This window comes from Ascaphus truei, chromosome 3 (genome assembly GCF_040206685.1).
Source record: "Ascaphus truei isolate aAscTru1 chromosome 3, aAscTru1.hap1, whole genome shotgun sequence".
In the NCBI taxonomy this organism is placed as follows: Eukaryota; Metazoa; Chordata; class Amphibia; order Anura; family Ascaphidae; genus Ascaphus; species Ascaphus truei.
This window is the reverse complement of record NC_134485.1, coordinates 314,684,066-314,702,194: the sequence shown is the minus strand read 5'-3', so window position 1 is coordinate 314,702,194 and position 18,129 is coordinate 314,684,066. Positions and strand designations below refer to the sequence as shown.

The window sequence follows — 18,129 nt, the reverse complement described above, 5'->3', positions numbered from 1 at the left end:
GATTGGATAGGGTTTTTGTGTATTTTGTTGGGGGAGGGAGATTGTGTGTGTGTGTGTTTGTGTGTTTGGGGTTGGGGGTAATGAGTGTGAGGGAGAATTGTGTGAGAATGGGTAATTGATGGAGAAGGGGTGTAAGAGAGGGAGTAAGATTGAGATGGGTGATATAGAGGGGGCTGGCGAGGTGTGAAATGGGGGGGCTCACAAGACCACCAACACGGTGGGGCCCGGTCGTACAGTAACTCTAGTCCTGGGGCCCCGGGAAATCTGTCTACGGTCCTGGTTGGTTTTGATACCTTTTGTCGATTCTGTGTTTGATGACAGTAAAATATTTCTGTCGAGGTTGGTAGCTTTTTCTAGTGCCTGCTCAACAGCATTATCATTTCTATCTAAGAACCTGTTTTTGAGTTCCAATGATTTGGTTTTGGATATCGGTAAGCTTAGAGCAATTCCTTTGGAATCACTGAAATTGGGCGAAAGGAACATTCTTGGCACCATTATAGTCACAGAGCAGCTCAGAACTCTTGAGGTAAGCATCAGTCTCTGTGCAAGGGATAAGGATATTTACAACTGTCCAACCCCCTTGATGACATAGATAACCGAATATAGGTATCTACATTATGAGGGGGGAATATTACTTTACAAGGCACAAAGCATAAAAATGCACTTACACACATCCGTGCATCAAAGTAAAACTGGTATTTAGGCCGCCTGCTGCCGTGAGGCAGACTGAAAGCCTGGAGTGGAATTACCACTCCCCCACGTGACAATTGCAGGCATTCACCTTGCCAAATGTTGTGTGTACATAGGTAATGATTGATAACTGTAGGAAATTTGGCTTTGATGACCGAACTGCTGCTTTAAATGTCGAAAAAAATCATGATACATTTTTGCTACACTTTGGCCACAGTTTTCCAGCCAAGAGATTAAATCTATAAACCCCAATATATTAAAAGTATGATGTGGGGAGGGTTAAAGGGTGGATTTAGGAAGGGGTTACATGGCGCATATATCAGAATGTGATGTATCAAATTGGGCACCTGTGTATACAACTTTTTGTTGTGCTTCAGGAAAATCCACAAGGTCTGAGGTGACATAAACCTCTTTGATTAACATGTGCCAGAAACGTAACAATTTAGCATGAGAAACTTCCATAACAAGCTTGTTGCATTTGTCTAAATGAATAAAGTGTTGTTGAATTGTCCCCTTCTCCATTTGCACTGCAAGGTACAATTCAGATAGTATTTGCCCATATGGGAGAATTACATTTCTATTTCAATACATAATGGTTACTGTCGTCTGACCTTGCTTTTCACGCACCCAAGTTTAAGTAATAAGTGGCCTCCAGTCTTCTTTTTAACTCAACTATGGTAGTGGCTGCAAAACATTGCGTTGTACTGTAAGCACCTAAAAAGCCATTAAGCCCTATCTATAGGAGCCACTAAAAAATCAACACAATTTGGTGCTGAAAATGGTGCAGTGCATCAAAACAAACTTTAATGCGTTTTTTCCCCTCAGTCTTATGTATGCAAAAGTGGCTCTAAAAACTGCACACATTTTTCTCAAGTGAAAATACCATATTACTTTCAACAGGATTAATTTTCTTTGATAAATCTAGTGCTTTTTTGGTACTAGTTTTCCAACCAGGAGACTTCAAACACATATACAGTACTTCACATATCTTTAGTGAATGTGACCTAATGCAAGCAAGACCCACTCATTGTTAGTACTGTATCACAATTGCCTCTCAGGCTTCCGTGTTATTACGTTTCCAATAATTTGTCACTTTGTATCCTGCACTCCCAAATACAGTATCACCTATTTAAGTCCTTGTATGTTAATCTCTTCGCTACTGGGGAATACAATACTAAAAAGCCTGAAACTCCTCTGACCTAAAACACCAATGCTAATGACTGAAATCTTTTAATCAGTGTACATATTGCAGAAGTGCAGGTCTTCTTAAACTGTATGCATCTGACTTGGGAAATGCCTCACTACAGAAAGTCCCACAAACTACCAGTTCTTCCACATTGCTCTGTTTTCTATGTGACGTTGAGTACAGATGTAGCTCGGTGATTAGTGTGCACAGGACCACCCCTTGGGTGGAACAGAAGGCAGTTCTAGGGAGCAGTCTCAGTGTGGTGTTAGTTTCTGCACATTCGGATTTTCCCAACCAGGTGGGGCAGGTGACCATGAACGGAAGAGGAGCAGGGGCTGCGAGAGGAGTGGCTGGGCGCCGGATGCAGGGTGGTTATTTGACTGGACCTCAAAGTTACCATCCGGATGAAGAGGAGTGGGGTACTGGAAGGATGGACCAGCAGCAGAACCCCGACCTGAGCACAGTGGGTGGTAGCCCCCAGCAGCAAACAGCACAGGCACCCCAGGAGACCCAGCAGTAAGTACAGTGTGTACAGTAAGTACAGACTGATGGAGACTTCAGTTTGTTTACTGCCCTACCTACTTTGTTCTGCAATTTCTTGAAAACGTTGCACTATCCTACAGACCTACACAGGGGTGGTTTATTTATTTTTTTAATTAGGGGTTAAACCATGTTGTAGTTGGAAGATGTGTGTTGTTGTGGGTGTTTCTAACAATGGGTTAAAAAAAAACCTAATAAATATGTAATTTTAGTTGCAATAAAGAGCTACATGGCAGAGTAAGTATGCATATATTTGTACACTGGTATCCAAAATGTACAGAAGTTGGCAGACGATGAGATATATACTTCACCATCCTTTTAAGTAATGGTTGATGGTAGTGTGTGACTTACCTAGGTGGGTAAGTTTTCACTCACAACACAAGTTTAATTTTAGCTTGGCCAGTCTGCTGTCCCTATGCATAATGGCCCCCAGTGCATACATACATAATTCTGTGGAACTCCTATGTTTGTCAGCGGTAGAAATAGTTATTATTGGTTTCATTTCTCCCTTTCTGGCGTCTTAGTTTTTCTACTTTCATTTCCTCCTCACACTGTTAACTAAAGAGGCGTAGTAATAGCTGGAGGGAGGTGACACTGTGTGACACTGTGTGTGTAACTTTCCATGTTTCCACCTCATCACTTGGATACAATCTAACTAACCACAGTAATTATTGTAGAGCAGATATTTTAGGAACTTTGTCTAAAGTGATAAAGTGTTGTTAAATTGCCTCCCTTCTCCATTTGCACTGCATGGTACAATTCATATACTATTTGCCCATATGGGAGAATGAAGTTTGTAGTTCAATGCATAATGGTTACTGTCCTCTAATCTTACCTTGCACACCTCTACATTTAGGTAATTAGTAGGAGCCGCCAGGCATCTTTTTAACTCAATTAGAGGTCTATTTGCGTCATAAATTAAAGTACTAAAAGATGCACTTACCATACAAATGTAGCGTCTTATTTATCATACCTTCAGAAACTGATGTTACATGAACATACAATAGCATTTTTTTTAAAGGTTATTGCTCCTGCTAGCATGTTATGGTGGGATATTCTGAAACTCTGCGTTATCAATGCCATTGAATCCTACAGTATGTGTGTGATATGTTGTGTTATGAGCAAAAGCAATGAAGACTGATACATCTGTACAATGTTACATTTGACAAATGTCACATACAGCATATAAGTATACAACATTACTTCAGAACTGTATGGAAACAGATGTTTCGGTCATACACCTACTGGTACTGAATGTTGGGAGACTTACAGACACAGCAGGTAAGGGAATAAGTGCAGTAGATGGCAGTGCTTGGCAACAGTGGTTGGTTGGAGTGACTGTTGGACAGTAGCCATTAGTATGGGCTATTGAAATGCTTCATTTAGGAGGTGAGTTTTAAGGTTTGACTTAAAGGTGGGGAGAGAAGGAGCTTGGCATACTGTGAGTGTGAGGGATTTACACAAGTAAGGGACAGGGAGGGAAAAGGTTTAATGCTAAGAACAGGGCCATCTTAACAACATTAGGGGACCTGGGCAAAGCAGTGCACTGGGCCCTGCCTACACAATCACTCACATGAATAAAAATGTAAATTAGCGATAACATAAACTTAGATTTTTTGGTACTTAGATATTCAGGGGATATATTAACTAAACAGTGACACTGTTTAGTTAATATCCCCTGAATATCTAGTTTACAATTTATTCTGACATCTTACTGTTACAGTGTTATTCATAAAACAATATTTTATATAACTTTTACAATACCTCACAAGAGAAACATCACTTTGCAAGCTATAACTGCAGTACGGTGAAAAAACTCAACCTGTACCCCCTTTTTTATCTGAATAAATATCACAATAAAGACAGTCACTGGAATATACTTCTAACCTATGCAGACTGTCGCTCCCAGCCTCCCACGTGCTCACTAGCAGCAGCAGTCACCGGAAGTGCTGCACTGCTAGGCTGCGAGCAGTTGTGACGTGACCCGGGGTGGCGGGCGGAGAGCGAGCGGAGCCGGGGTTCCACTTCCGGGCGGGGGAGAGCGATCGGGGCTAGGGTGCCTGGCGGGGGGAGAGCCAGCCGGGGTGCCGGGCGCCGCGGCGGGGGGAAAGCGAGCACTCCTAGCTAGACTTAGAATGGAGATTTACATTTTTTAGCATTGGTGAGCACGCATGTGCCAGGCGCGTGGGGCCCCCTTATGCTGTGGGGCCACCGGGCAACTGGCCAGTGTGCCCATACGTTAAGACGGCCCTGGCTAAGAGAGAGCAGTAGAGGTGAAAGGGGTGGAGCTGAGACAATTATGGGAAAAGCGCAAGAGGTGAGCAGGGGCATAGCGAGAGATCAAAGCTGATATGTACTGTAGGAAGGAGCAGATACGTGGAGAGCCTTAAGTCCTCGACCAGGGTGGCGCTGAGCGGGTGGGCGGGCGCGCTCACGCTGGCCGCGGTGAAACACATTGCGGCAATGTGTGTGGCCAGCGTGAGCAAGCGCCTGAACATGCGCGGCGCTTACCTGCTTGCCAAGCAAGCACATTTGAATTTGCCGCTCGCGCGTCACGTGCGCGGTTCGCCCAACGAACCAGCACATAAGTTCTGCCCTACTGTAAATATGTAAAAGAGAAAACTCCCATTGCATTCAATAGGATTTTTTTAAATACTGTACATCTCGAAGAAGGAGTGGCTCAGTGAGTAAAGACACTGACTGTCACCGAGTTTGGAGCAGGTTCAAATCCCGGTGTCGGTTCCCTGTGACTTTGGGCAAGTCACTTTATCTACCTGTGCCTCGGGCACCAAAAACATAGATTGTAAGCTCCACGAGGCAGGGACCTGTGCCTGCAAAATGTCTCTGTAAAGCGCTACGTAAAACTAGCAGCGCTATACAAGAACACATTATTATTATCTTATGCAATTTGTTTTGTCCCAGCATTACACCACATTTTCCTTGACACATAGCCCCCTAGGGCAAAATACGGTTAGATTTTACATAAAAAGCAATACAAACCTTCATGAAATGTGCATCGTATGTATGAAGAATTCAGCCATATGAAGTTTAATTTGTTGTTTGAAATTATTTTTTGAAGCGTGTCATGTTGAATACCTGATTGATACAATTCAAATTAAACACAATTATGTTTGTATTGTATTTCTAACTTGTCTTAGTAAGTATAACATATTTGTGTAATGTTATTTATAATATCCATGCTGTAAAATGAATACATTTTGGTAACCTATAAAATAAAATATCTCGGCTGCGTCAAATACATTTTTAGGGTTGATACATAGTCATTTATATTTAAATCAGTTTTTAGGACTTACGCCAAGTGGAATTTAGAGGACGATTTTGACTTTTGTACTGTATGTATTTGGGAGGGGTGTTTTGTATGTATTTTGGGGGGTACTTTGTATGTATGGGTAGATAAATACATGTGGAGAGGGGGGTAATAGAGGAGGGGGCTTGCGAGGAGGTGTGAAATGGGGGCTCACAAAACCACTCACATGGGATGGGGGGTGCGGTCAGAACTCTAGCCCTGGGCCCGGGAATCTGTTGGCGGCCCTGTTGGCGGTCCTGTTGGTGGCCCTGTTTACACTCATCGAGTGTAGAACTATTTAGAATAGTGTAAAACTATTTCAGGGTCTGGATGTGAGTTATGCCATGTTTAGCTATAACCTAACTCAGGGATGCACAAACTTTTCCCCTTTCACTCCCCTGCCTGCTCTCCTCACCTGCTCCGTCCCCCTCCTTCCTTGCCATGGCAATGTGACGTCACGGCGTCATTTGACGAAGACATGGTAAGGGATGTTGCAGAGGCCTCACGCTATCCCCCGGTATTTCATTTAAATGCCTTGGGGAAGAGCGCAGGGCCTCTGCAACCGCCGCACTCCCCCCCCCCCCCCCCCACCCCTGGAACATTTTGCCCCGTACGGAGGTAAGTATCTCTGGAAGCAGGGGTTCTCAATAGCTGAAATGAATGGGGTTCAGCTTCAGACACCCCCTGTTTCAATCCTATGTAATAAAAACTAAAAAGGTTTAAAAAAAACCCCTCAGATTGCTCCTTTAACGCAGCGTTTTTCAGCTTTGAAGATCCCCGTTAGCACTTAACGAGATGGTAACATCTTGTTAAGTCATTAATGGAGCTCTGTGGATCTACCCCCATAGGTGTTTATCAAACTTTAAAAAAAAAAAAACAGGGTATTCAATTACATATTTTTTAATACATCTTTTGCTATGAAATGCCGGAACAAAACCTGTGAACTAAATGTTGACAAATGCACCCATTACTAGATTCGAGACAGCATTGAATGATGTGTCACTGGGTTTTTTTGTTTGCCTTCCTCTGGATCAAAATACTGTAAAAATACTGTCAATACAAATATAGGATAAGTAAAACCCAAAAAGAAAGTAAATCTTGAAAGACAAGATTTACAGAAACTGTGATTTCTGTGAATCTTGTCTTTCAAGATTTACTTTCTTTTTGAGTTTTATATATTACTGCACTCTAGGGAGCACCACCTGTATTTCATAGGTCTGGGTGTGGTTTTGTTATCAATTTGGTAGTAGTGCTGCCTTCAGTCCCCTGTTCTCAAATATAGGATAAGTATCTGTCATCCAAATTTAACGTACAGTAGTTTGAACTTGATGGGCATGTCTTATTTCAACCTCGTCTACTGTGTAACTGTGTAACTATTTTTATTTGAGAATTGGGTGCTCTTTCGGTTTTAGTTAAAAAGGATTTAAGGTATATGAGATGTATGTGGACCAGATCAAAATAGTCTTTCTATCTTCTACGCCCTATTCCCATTGAGCACAAATACATAATAACGGTGACATTAAAAATAATTGAAATAAAATAAGAACTATAATAACTGCACATAATACAGAGACACAAACAGTTGGTATTAATGTTAACCAAATCCATTCTTGTTTCAGCATGGGCGGATACGTGCTCATACCGCCAAATGAATCCCGGAGAAGCGAAATTCAGAGAAGTAAGAAAATATTTATGCAATGTTAATGAAAACATTTTATAATTCCGTGAAGTAAGATAGTTATGCCGACTTGTTCAAATGTCTGCAATTCATTTTAAGTTTTGTGAAAATGTAATTATTGTTTATTACAATTTAAGTCTGGGTTGCATCTATATCAAATTATGCATATATGTATATGTGTATATATAAATCTTTTTGGGCGAACATTTGGAAACAAATATTTATTCACAGTTATTACACAAAGGGAGGGGGTAGGGTAATTCTATATGTGCTGAAGTGGACGTTCGGCCCAAACGGCAGCTTTGGTATAAATAGAATAAGGCCTATCGTTTTCTATTATTTGAAGCGCAACAATTTGTGATGTGATTTATGACTTAATAAAGCAGACACGTGGAGCTTATGTGCGGGAGAGCTATAATTCTGCATTTCCTTGCGTTTGGGTTCTTTGAGGTCCATGCACAGCACTCTCACAGGTAGTGTGTTTATATTGAAGGTTATGTATTTCTTCAATTGTTATTGCTTAGAATGTTATGTAATAACCGCTGATATGGTAACATAATAATGTCATAAAACATGTGATTTCACTATAGCATTTAAAGCAGGCCTGCACAACCTGTAAAGTGAGAACGGTCGAAATGCTCCAAGGAAAACAGATTCGGGCTGGTAAAACAGAAATTATTATTCAAAATTATACATTTATTTACCATGTTTACTTGAAACAAAATTACATTTAAAATACTTTAATTCAAATTAACTAATTTCCTAATCATCTCACAAACTTAATAAGTATTTCAGCAACAAGCTTCAATCAATCCACTAGGCAGGACAACATTGTTAAATAAAATGGGGTTTATTTGGTGATGCCGCAGACATACAAAAAATGCACAAAACAACATATCTCCCCCAGCACCATTCATCATCATATCTCCCCCTGCACCCCTGATCATCATCTCCCCAGCACCCTAAATCATAATCTCCCCCAGCACCCCATATCATATCTCCCCCTGCACCTCTCATCATCATCTCCCCCTGCACCTCTCATCATCATCTCCCCCAGAACCCTTCATCATCATCTCCCCAAGCACCCTTCATCATCATCTCCCCAAGCACCCTTCATCATCTCCCCCAGCACCCTTCATCATCATCTCCCCCAGCACCCTTCATCATCATCATCTCCCCCAGCACCCCTCATCATCATCTCCCCCAGCACCCCTCATCATCTCCCCAGCAACCTTCATCATCTCCCCCAGCACCCTTCATCATCTCCCCCAGCATGAACCACCCCATCATCATATCTCCCTCAGTCCCTTTCACCAGTCCCCCTCATCATCATCAACCACCCCCATCATCATATCGCCCTCAGCCATTTTCAGCAGACCCCATCATCATCATTAACCACCCCCCCATCATCATATAACCCTCAGTCCTTTTCAGCAGTCCCCCTCATCATAATCAACCCCCCCACCCCCCCATGACGAGGAAAGAAGCACACTCGAGCAACAGACCCTGGATGTTCCGGGTCACACTTCTAGAGCGCGTCACACTGTTGGAGTGCGCTCCTACTGCTAGAGCGTGCTCCTTCCCTACCATCCTCCACTGACGGGAGAGCGGGCTCAGGGATAGAGGGGGGACCGTGTCCCACTGCTGGAGGGCCGTCGCGGGCCGCACAGGGAGTCCAGGCGGAACGTATGTTGTGCAGGCCTGATGTAAAGCATTTAATATGTCTAAAGAATGTTGCATATGTCTATGTGGTCTATGTATAGAGGCAAAGGTGGTGCAATTATGGAGCAAACCCCCACATTAAAATCAATTGATATTTTCTTTGATGCACCTGGTGCATTTTGTTTTGCCCCCGAAGTGCACCACTTTGGACTATATTTATAATAATTTAATCACCTGAAGCAAATAATTCTACTTGAAAGCTCAGTGAGGAACGTTGCTGTGCATGTGTGACTCAAAAATTCTCACACACAATACAAGTTCCCAGTTCCAAAACATTTTTCTCTCTGATTTCCATCATATTTGACACAAAACCTCAGACCCCACCTCTCGTCACCACAGTGATGTTCGTGCATGTTTATGTCTGTGCAAAACAGTACTCTAAAAGAGCGCCCCAGTATGTTCCGTAGGTAGCACCACGCAAATTAATAGCTTGTTCAAACCGCCCACATTATCAGGTTCACAGTACTGAGAAAAGGCATGACAATACAAATACAAAGTCCAGCTTCAGGTTGGGCTCGAAGCCATGCAGCGTGTAGACATTATATTGCTGTCATTTCCAGTAACTGAATCCTTTTACAAATAACCTGGAGGGTTTCTGTACCCTGGTTTCTTTCCTGTTGGGAGTAAATCAGAGGAGAACATTTAACTGATAGGTCTCAGTGATGGAATAACAAGAAATATATGCACTTTTAAAGTATCAAAATGCGACAAATAAATAGTGCGAGGTAAAAGTAGGAGTACACGGAGCACTAAACTAACCTAGAAAATGAATCTCTTTGAACACTTTTGAGCGCAGCAAGAAACACTTGTGCAAAAAGAGTCACTGCTTCTGAAGCAGGGGAATCCCAGTGTGAGCTCTTACTAGTGACCTTGGGCAAGTAATTTTTTCCCTGTACAGCAGCCACCACAATGTGATTGTAAGCGCTACAGGCCACTCACTGTACCTGCAACATTCTGTGTACAGCATTGTGTACACTATCAGCGCTATATACAAGAGAAAAAAAAGATTATTATTATATAATGAAGGTCCATTAAGATTAATACATAGGGAATGGAATAGATACAGATAAGAGGATATACACTCAGGCCTGCACAACATACGGCCCGCGGGCTGCACGCGGCCCGCCTGGCCTCTCTGTGCGGCCCGCGATGACTCCGGCCGGGCGCCAGTTAATTAAATAAATAAAATAAAAAATAAAAAGTTTAAAAAAATGGCGGCGATTCCCGGCGCGCATGCGCATGGCCTGCCCCTCCCCCCCCCCGCTCCCAACGTGGGACGGAGGGGGAAGTAACAAGCAAGCTCCTCTGCGGCCTGCTTCCCACCGCTTCCCCCCGCGGCCAGCTTCCCGCGTCCCCCCGAGCTCACCTCCTGTGGCCCCCCCCCACGAGCTCACCTCCCGTGCCCCCCCCAAACCCACCCAGTCACTGTCACCCTGTCACCCAGTCACTGTCACCCAGTCACTGTCACCCTGTCACTGTCACCCAGTCACTGTCATCCTGTCACCCAGTCACTGTCACCCAGTCACTGTCACCCAGTCAGTCACTGTCTCCCACCCACCCACCGCCATTCACCCAACTGTCATTCACCCACCCAGTCACTGTCATTTACCCACCCACCCACTCACTCACCCACCCAGGCAGGCAGTCACATGTCTTTTGTTGAAAATATAAAAAATAAACAGGTTGCATTGTAATATTTTTTTCTGTATCACAATAAGAAAACAGTTAAGTAAAAGTTGCGCGCTAAAATATATTTTTTCGTGGTAGGTGCGCTATGGGTTTGGGGTGGGGGCTGCTCCTTTCATTTGTCCCGGACCCCATGATTTCTGTTGGCGGCCCTGTGGGTGATGTGAGGTGCAGGGGGGGGAGGATAATGGGTGATGTGAGGTGCAGGGGGGGAGGGTGATGGGAGGTGCAGGGGGGAGAGGGTGATAGGTGATGTGAGGTGCAGGGGGGGAGGGTGATGGGTGATGGGAGGTGCAGGGGGGTCATTTGAGGTGCAGGGGGGGTCATTTGAGGTGCAGGGGGGGTCATTTGAGGTGCAGGGGGGTCATTGGAGGTGCATGGGTGGTGATTTGAGGTGCATGGGGGGTGATTTGAGACAAGCGGGGTGATTTGAGGTGCAAGGGGGGTGATTTGAGGTGCAGGGGGGTGATTTGAGGTGCATGGGGGTGATTTGAGACAAGGGGGGTGATTTGAGGTGCAAGGGGGTGATTTGAGGTGCAGGGGGGGTGATTTGACGTGTATGGGGAGTAATTTGAGGTGCATGGGGGGGGTGATTTGAGGTGCAAGGAGGGTGATTTGAGATGCAAGGGGGTGATTTGAGGTGCAAGGGGGGTGATTTGAGGTGCAAAGGGGGGTGTGATGTGTGTGCTGCGCAGGGGGGGTATTGTGTGTTTGATGTGGAGGGGGAGTATTATGTGTGTGGGTGAGGGGGAGAGATGGGGGTATGAGAGATAGATGGGGAGTATCGCAAAGGTTGATAGTGATCGGTTCTGGGGGAGATATGAGGATGATGATGAAGGGTGCTGGGGGAGATATGAGGATGATGATGAGGGGTGCTGGGGGAGATATGAGGTTGATGATGATGATGATGATGGTGATGATGATGATTTTACCCGTGCGGCCCAATTTTTTTTTTCCTTGGAGCAGTTCGGCCCTTCTCACTTTACGAGTTGTGCAGGCCTGATATACAGTATGTAGATAGAAATTTAAGACAGTGAACAGGGAGGGGGACAAGGGGGTGTGTGAGGGAAACTATTTTAGTAGATTTATATACCTTGTTAAACACTCCCTTATACAATGCGTAGAGAGATACTGTACCTGTGAAGAACCCGGAGATACCTTGTAGGCAGCCTAATTTGAATATGTAAATTACATTTCAATTAGCATATTTCCCAGGTGTGTTCACAGGTGTCTCTCCACATGGTGTATAAGGCTAAGGCTCGGTGTAGCCGCTGCACGTGCGCCTGACAGGATGAGCGATAACGGGCACTGCAGTAGGCAGCGGGGACCTACCCTTAAAGAATGTTTAAGAAGGTAAATAAGTCAATGAGGTTGGAAATGAACCATGTGCCAGATTTATCCTAAACGAAGTACACTTGTATTTCTAAACAGCTTATACAACCCAGCATTAACCCACCTTAGGGGGAGGATTTTTAATAAAACTCTTTCAGCCGTTACATTCACAAAATGTTGGACAATACCCTAGTTAAGGTAAAAAAAAAATGGTGTTTGAAACAATATGCGACTTTACATTTTGCTCTAAATCAGCTATAGAATAGTCAACCAGCACAGTAGGTGTGCTCTGTGCTTTAGTAATGTTTTCTGCTTTTGTGTATGTAACCCTTTTATCCTACCGCCCCCCCCCCCCTAGATGAGATGGGGGGTAGGTTCCTTGCTGGTTACCTCAAGCTGTCTGGGTGCTGCAACCTGCTGGCAACAGGAGGGCTGAGGGCTCCGTGGTGGTGCAGGGAGTGCCAGGACAGGGAACAGGGGGAACAGATTACCTTGATCTTGGTATCTCCAGATGGTGCATTGCCTCCAGCCAGTGAGGATCTCCTGTTGATCTTCAGGGGATGGACCCCCACTGACTCCTTCATACCCAGAGACATGAATCCACACAACAATGTATTTTCTCTCTCTTTATTCAGAAGACTCAATTCCTCAGAGCAACACTTCTCTCATGCAGTAATCACCATCATTCCTGCTTCTCATTCTTTGGGCCTAAGCTGCTTGATATTCCCACCCTTCCCCTGGTATCATGGGGGAAGGGAGAGACAGTCTCTTCATAAGACCTCTTCTCTTTCTCTCTAATTCTCAACTGACTAACTGAATTTAGGAGGCATGTCCCAATTTGAACATCCTTGGGGAGTGTCTCTAACTCTGACTCATTACAAGCCAGAGACGGATACAGATTGGCCCACACACATCAGGGGGCATTCCAACCATTATCCACCCCTTAGATTGACAGCCTCAGAGTTGCAAGGCCCGCCCTTGAATACCGATACAATATTCAAGGCTGGAATACACACACAGGCCTAATAATGGATTCAACCTTTCCACTGGCTGCACTAACAGGACTGACAGAGGAAAGGTCCAGAAACAGAAGAAACTGCCGGGAGGCCATTTTACATGTATAAAGTTATACCCTGATAGTACTTGTGTAGAACGTTTGAAGTTTCAAATTATTTTGCATATTTAGTGAGCTTAACATATTATCGATTCCGGATTTATGTTTTTGGAGGTTGTAACCTGTCATGTTGCTTATCACTGATTTTGAATGACTCTTACCTGATTTTAGCATCAGCAGCCTCAATAACTGCAGAGGGGTTTCACTGATAAAAATAGTGCAGTGTGAGTACTTCAGTAATCCAAATAAAATCGTTATCACCTATTGTATTACTGAAGTACTCACTTACTACTTAATTCACTGATAAAAATAAATACTTTTTCATTTTAATACCATTTTTTTGTCTGGAACCCCTAGCTCACTGATGTCTCTTCTGGTGCTTCAAAGCATAAAAAATGCTTTTCAAATGTGAAAGTATTTCATGCAATGATGAAAGAGAGAATGCATGGTAGCCTCAGCTCAGGGTTGTGTGTATCTTGGTTTGTTGAGCAGGCTTTCCATTCTTGTGGCATGATATATGTAACAAAAGAGCCACTGTTTTTAATTTAAAAATTGTGAAATAGTGAATGGTGTTAATGAATTGCAGGCTTTATGCAGAATGTTCATTAATGTAGACTTAAGGAATAGTTAATGGTAAAGGATTGCAGGCATGCATGCATGCAGTATTAGATGAAAAATACAGAATTTTTAAGGAAATAGAGTCAGACACGAAGACGTTTCTCAAAGTATATTTCATTTTATTTAAGCACAGCATGCAATTAGGATAAATAGTACAGTGTTGCCTCAGTGTTATGAGGAGAAGCACCATGCTCTCTAGAAAAACAATCTCGCCCAGAGCACTAGAATATATATATATATATATTGTGACAAACGCCCCTCTTTTGTAGTGCTGACGTCTGTCTGGGTTCTTCCCGACACAGTCTTCTAGGGTTAATTATACAACAAACAGGATCATGCAAAGTATTATGCTGCTTAACTCAGGCTTCTGCCTGCTTTATTTTCATCCAAGTAAGGTACTGCAGCTTTAACATGTGTAGGTTAGAGGTACTCAGATACTTTCATTCAGCAGTTCACACATTTCAGTGTTACAATATTTCCCACACTGTTATTTCAAGAAATAAAACCAAAATCATATAAGCAAATCCTATCCCTTTCAGGGATCTAACTACACATCAGAATCAGTCTCTCTAACAGCTGCTGGCCAACTAAACTGGTTCCCCAGCTTAAAACAATGCTCTCTCATTTAGGGACACAAGATACAGCACAGTCTTTTAGCAACAGCAGTAACCATTTGTTTGTCTTATCTGTTTGGGGTGTCCAGGCAAATCCTCTGGTACTGTGATACGTGGAGAGGCCGTCAACCTCGATACTGGATGCAGGAGAGTAGCGACACCCCCAGCCCCCAGGCTCCAAGGAGAGAGAGTCAAATGCAAAACCTCTCTGCTCTAAATACCTGTGCATGTGATTAGAAGAGCAGGTGAGGGAGAACTAGAGCCATTGTAATCTGTGGTCTGGATTTTCCATCCAGCTGCCTGAGTTAATGGGAAGCTGTGGAACGGATCATTTTTAGCTATTCCTGCACTTTCTGCTCTAAAATGGGGCAGAAAGCTGCCTAACATCTTTGGACTATGTCACATATCCCCCTCCCCAGCTCACACCTACTGGGGTGAGCGGCCATGGACCTCACTGGGGTGAGCGTCCTACCTGAAATGCTTGAGCTAACTGCTCAGTACAACATTAAGTATTTACATGACACGAATATGAACTTCATTATAAATTTACCAACCGAAAAGGGCATTTTTTTTTCTTTCCCATATTTTAAGCTACCAATATTTTTTCTCTTATACTACAGCCTTGTAATCTTAAGGGCCATCAACCCTGTATATTAATTTGTAGTTTAGCTACATTTTCAACACAGAGAACCAATATAACATTGTAATATTGACAAAATGCTTATTTGCATAGTTAAGTCCGTGACATAGTCCACACGTGTAATAAAAAAAATAAAAAAAATAAATCGGTCAGTTCCCCCAAACATTTTTTTTTTTTTTTTTTTTTTTTTGACTTCCAGTCTATTGCATCCTTTGACTTTATTTCATAGCCCGCTGCAACCTGCAAATGACTGGACTGTTTCTTTAGCTTCTGATGAGACCCTTGGACCAGATTCTCCTTGGCTCCACAGTGTGGTCCAGATTGGTGAGATATGGAACTATTCAGGCGCCGTGTTAACCTTCGTTGTTTTTTCTTTTCAATCTTTGATTTCCCTTTTGTGGCCATTACCAGGCCTTTGGGTTTTGGAGACCTAGTTGCCTCTGTACAAACGTAGTCCATATTAACCATGTCATCAGGATCTGTCAACAAGTTTGTTTTTTCAGGAACTGCCACCCACTTGGCTAAAACATCTTCTGTGTTGTCCTGGGTGTGTCCACTAGTTTGATAATCTTCTGGACAACGTAAATGAAATTGAGGATCTGGATTTTTGAATCCCAGATCAGGGAGTATATTCTCAGGAGGGTGCCTATCTGTTTCTGGAATAACAGCAGCACAATCAAAGTCAATTCTTTCTCCTTCCTCTTTGTCATCAGTGAGGGCATTGAGTTTACTTTCCCTGGTCTCCTTTTGTGACCGTGTCTCTTTTAGCCTTGGAATCTCTTTCTCCAACTTCATCTTTATAGCAAATCGTAATATTGCAACAGCATTGAAGATACACGTATAGGAACGTACAGCTTGCTTGGTTAGGAGGTAGGATTGATAGCCCGACTGAACCACTTTAGCCGCTTCTCCCATGTCCGTCATCTGTTTCAGAGCGAGGTTTAACTCTGTTTCATTTTCTCTATTCTTGACCTGCAGCTGCAGGTGCTCCTTCCGGGTCTTGTCCAGCTCCAGCTGCAGCCGGGCCCCCTCATTTGCCGTGTGGTCCAGCTGCTTGTAGATATCGGCCATCTCGCTTTTATAGCGCAGTGTCAGGCAAACCACCTGACGGACGGACACCTCCTCTCTCTTGGCGCACTGTATCTCGCGCTCAGCCATCTGCTTCTGCAGCTCTTCAACCTGATCGTGCCAGACCTCCCTCAGGGTCTTCACCTCTTTCTGGTGCTTGCTCTGGGTTTGCATCAGCGCCTCCATTTTTTTGGAGCTCTGCAGTTTGTGTCGCCTGGATCGCCGCTGATTCTGTATTCTGCAGTGCTTCCTGCATTTCTAACTTTTCCTGGATCAATTGCTTCTCCACTTTTTCTGCTTGGTGAAGCTTCTCATCACCTTCACTGATCTGGTCAGTCAAGTCTGAATTTTTCTGTGTCAGACTTACATTCTCTCTTTTTACAGTCTCTAAATTACTCAGGGTATTCTCATAGGTTTTCTTCAATGTACACAGCTCTGTGCTGCGAGCGTAGACCTCATGGCGTGAGAGTTCCAGCTCTGCTTTAAGCGCGCTAGCCTCTTGCCGAGAAACCCCCAACTCTGTGATGAAGTTTTGCACATCTTTCTGGGACATCTCATAGCATAGTTTCCAGTCAGTTCTTGTTTTCTTTGATTCGCTTGGCTCTCTGCCTATGATGGTAGCAGTAGCCTTTGTCATCTCTAGGCGTGTCGTCATTCCTGGGACGATTGCGCCAGGCCCTATGGGCTGTTGCTCATCTCGGCGCCTTTCTGACGCATGTCCTGACAGTGCAGGTTCAAGTGGCTCGGTCACTTCCCCTGTGACTTGAGGAACAGTTTTCTTTCTTTTTGCTTTATTAGCTCCAGAGATATCAGTGGTACTGGGCACACACTCACTGTTATCAGCTTCCACATCTTGCTTGCACTCACAGGGCGTTGCTTGCTTTTGCAGCTGTTTGTCTTTGAAAATTTTGGGGCACACATCTTCCATGTGACCTACTTCACGACAGGCCCAGCATACTAAATTCATCTGTGGGTACGGCTCTCCTCCAGGGTCGTGATCATAGTATGGCCTGAAGGGACACTGTTTTGTATGGTTACGTACATTACACAACAAACATTTCACATCGGCCATTTTAGAAACCCGGCAGGGACAATTTGCTAGCTGCAATTTCACTTACTTCAGCAGCTTACATACAGCACTTGCTAGCTGCAAATTCACTCACTTCAGCAAAAGGCATAAGCTTTACAAACAGCACTTGCTAGATGCAAAAAAATTTTTTCTCTTCAGCAAAACATTTTGGTTTTCTGTTTGGGTTCAGGGTGCTATTGCATCCACACTTCGCACATTCTCTGTGTATGCTAGAAGCACAACTGATATACACAGCGGGACAGACTTCACTCATAGCATCTGTACTTTAGTTCAGCTGGGCGGCCATTTTAAACCCCCGCATTTATTTGCAAACCCACAGACTTTTTAGTGTTTGCCCGCATTCTCCACCATATGTGACAAACGCCCCTCTTTTGTAGTGCTGACGTCTGTCTGGGTTCTTCCCGACACAGTCTTCTAGGGTTAATTATACAACAAACAGGATCATGCAAAGTATTATGCTGCTTAACTCAGGCTTCTGCCTGCTTTATTTTCATCCAAGTAAGGTACTGCAGCTTTAACATGTGTAGGTTAGAGGTACTCAGATACTTTCATTCAGCAGTTCACACATTTCAGTGTTACAATATTTCCCACACTGTTATTTCAAGAAATAAAACCAAAATCATATAAGCAAATCCTATCCCTTTCAGGGATCTAACTACACATCAGAATCAGTCTCTCTAACAGCTGCTGGCCAACTAAACTGGTTCCCCAGCTTAAAACAATGCTCTCTCATTTAGGGACACAAGATACAGCACAGTCTTTTAGCAACAGCAGTAACCATTTGTTTGTCTTATCTGTTTGGGGTGTCCAGGCAAATCCTCTGGTACTGTGATACGTGGAGAGG

General features: G+C 43.7%; 1 protein-coding gene across 3 annotated transcripts in view; it reads left to right on the top strand.

Annotated features, from left to right (window-relative positions):
• The first annotated feature begins 2,073 nt into the window (after positions 1–2,073).
• Positions 2,074–18,129, top strand: part of EPSTI1 (epithelial stromal interaction 1) — a 76,136-nt gene continuing 60,080 nt past the window's right edge. Inside the window, exons 1-2 of one of the 3 annotated variants that reach the window (XM_075591086.1) lie at positions 2,074–2,392; positions 7,343–7,401. In XM_075591086.1, coding sequence (XP_075447201.1) covers positions 2,190–2,392; positions 7,343–7,401 — 262 coding nt within the window. In that variant the 5' untranslated portion in view covers positions 2,074–2,189. The remainder of the gene's footprint in view (positions 2,393–7,342; positions 7,402–18,129) is intronic. The other 2 variants (XM_075591088.1, XM_075591087.1) reach the window with 2 other exon arrangements.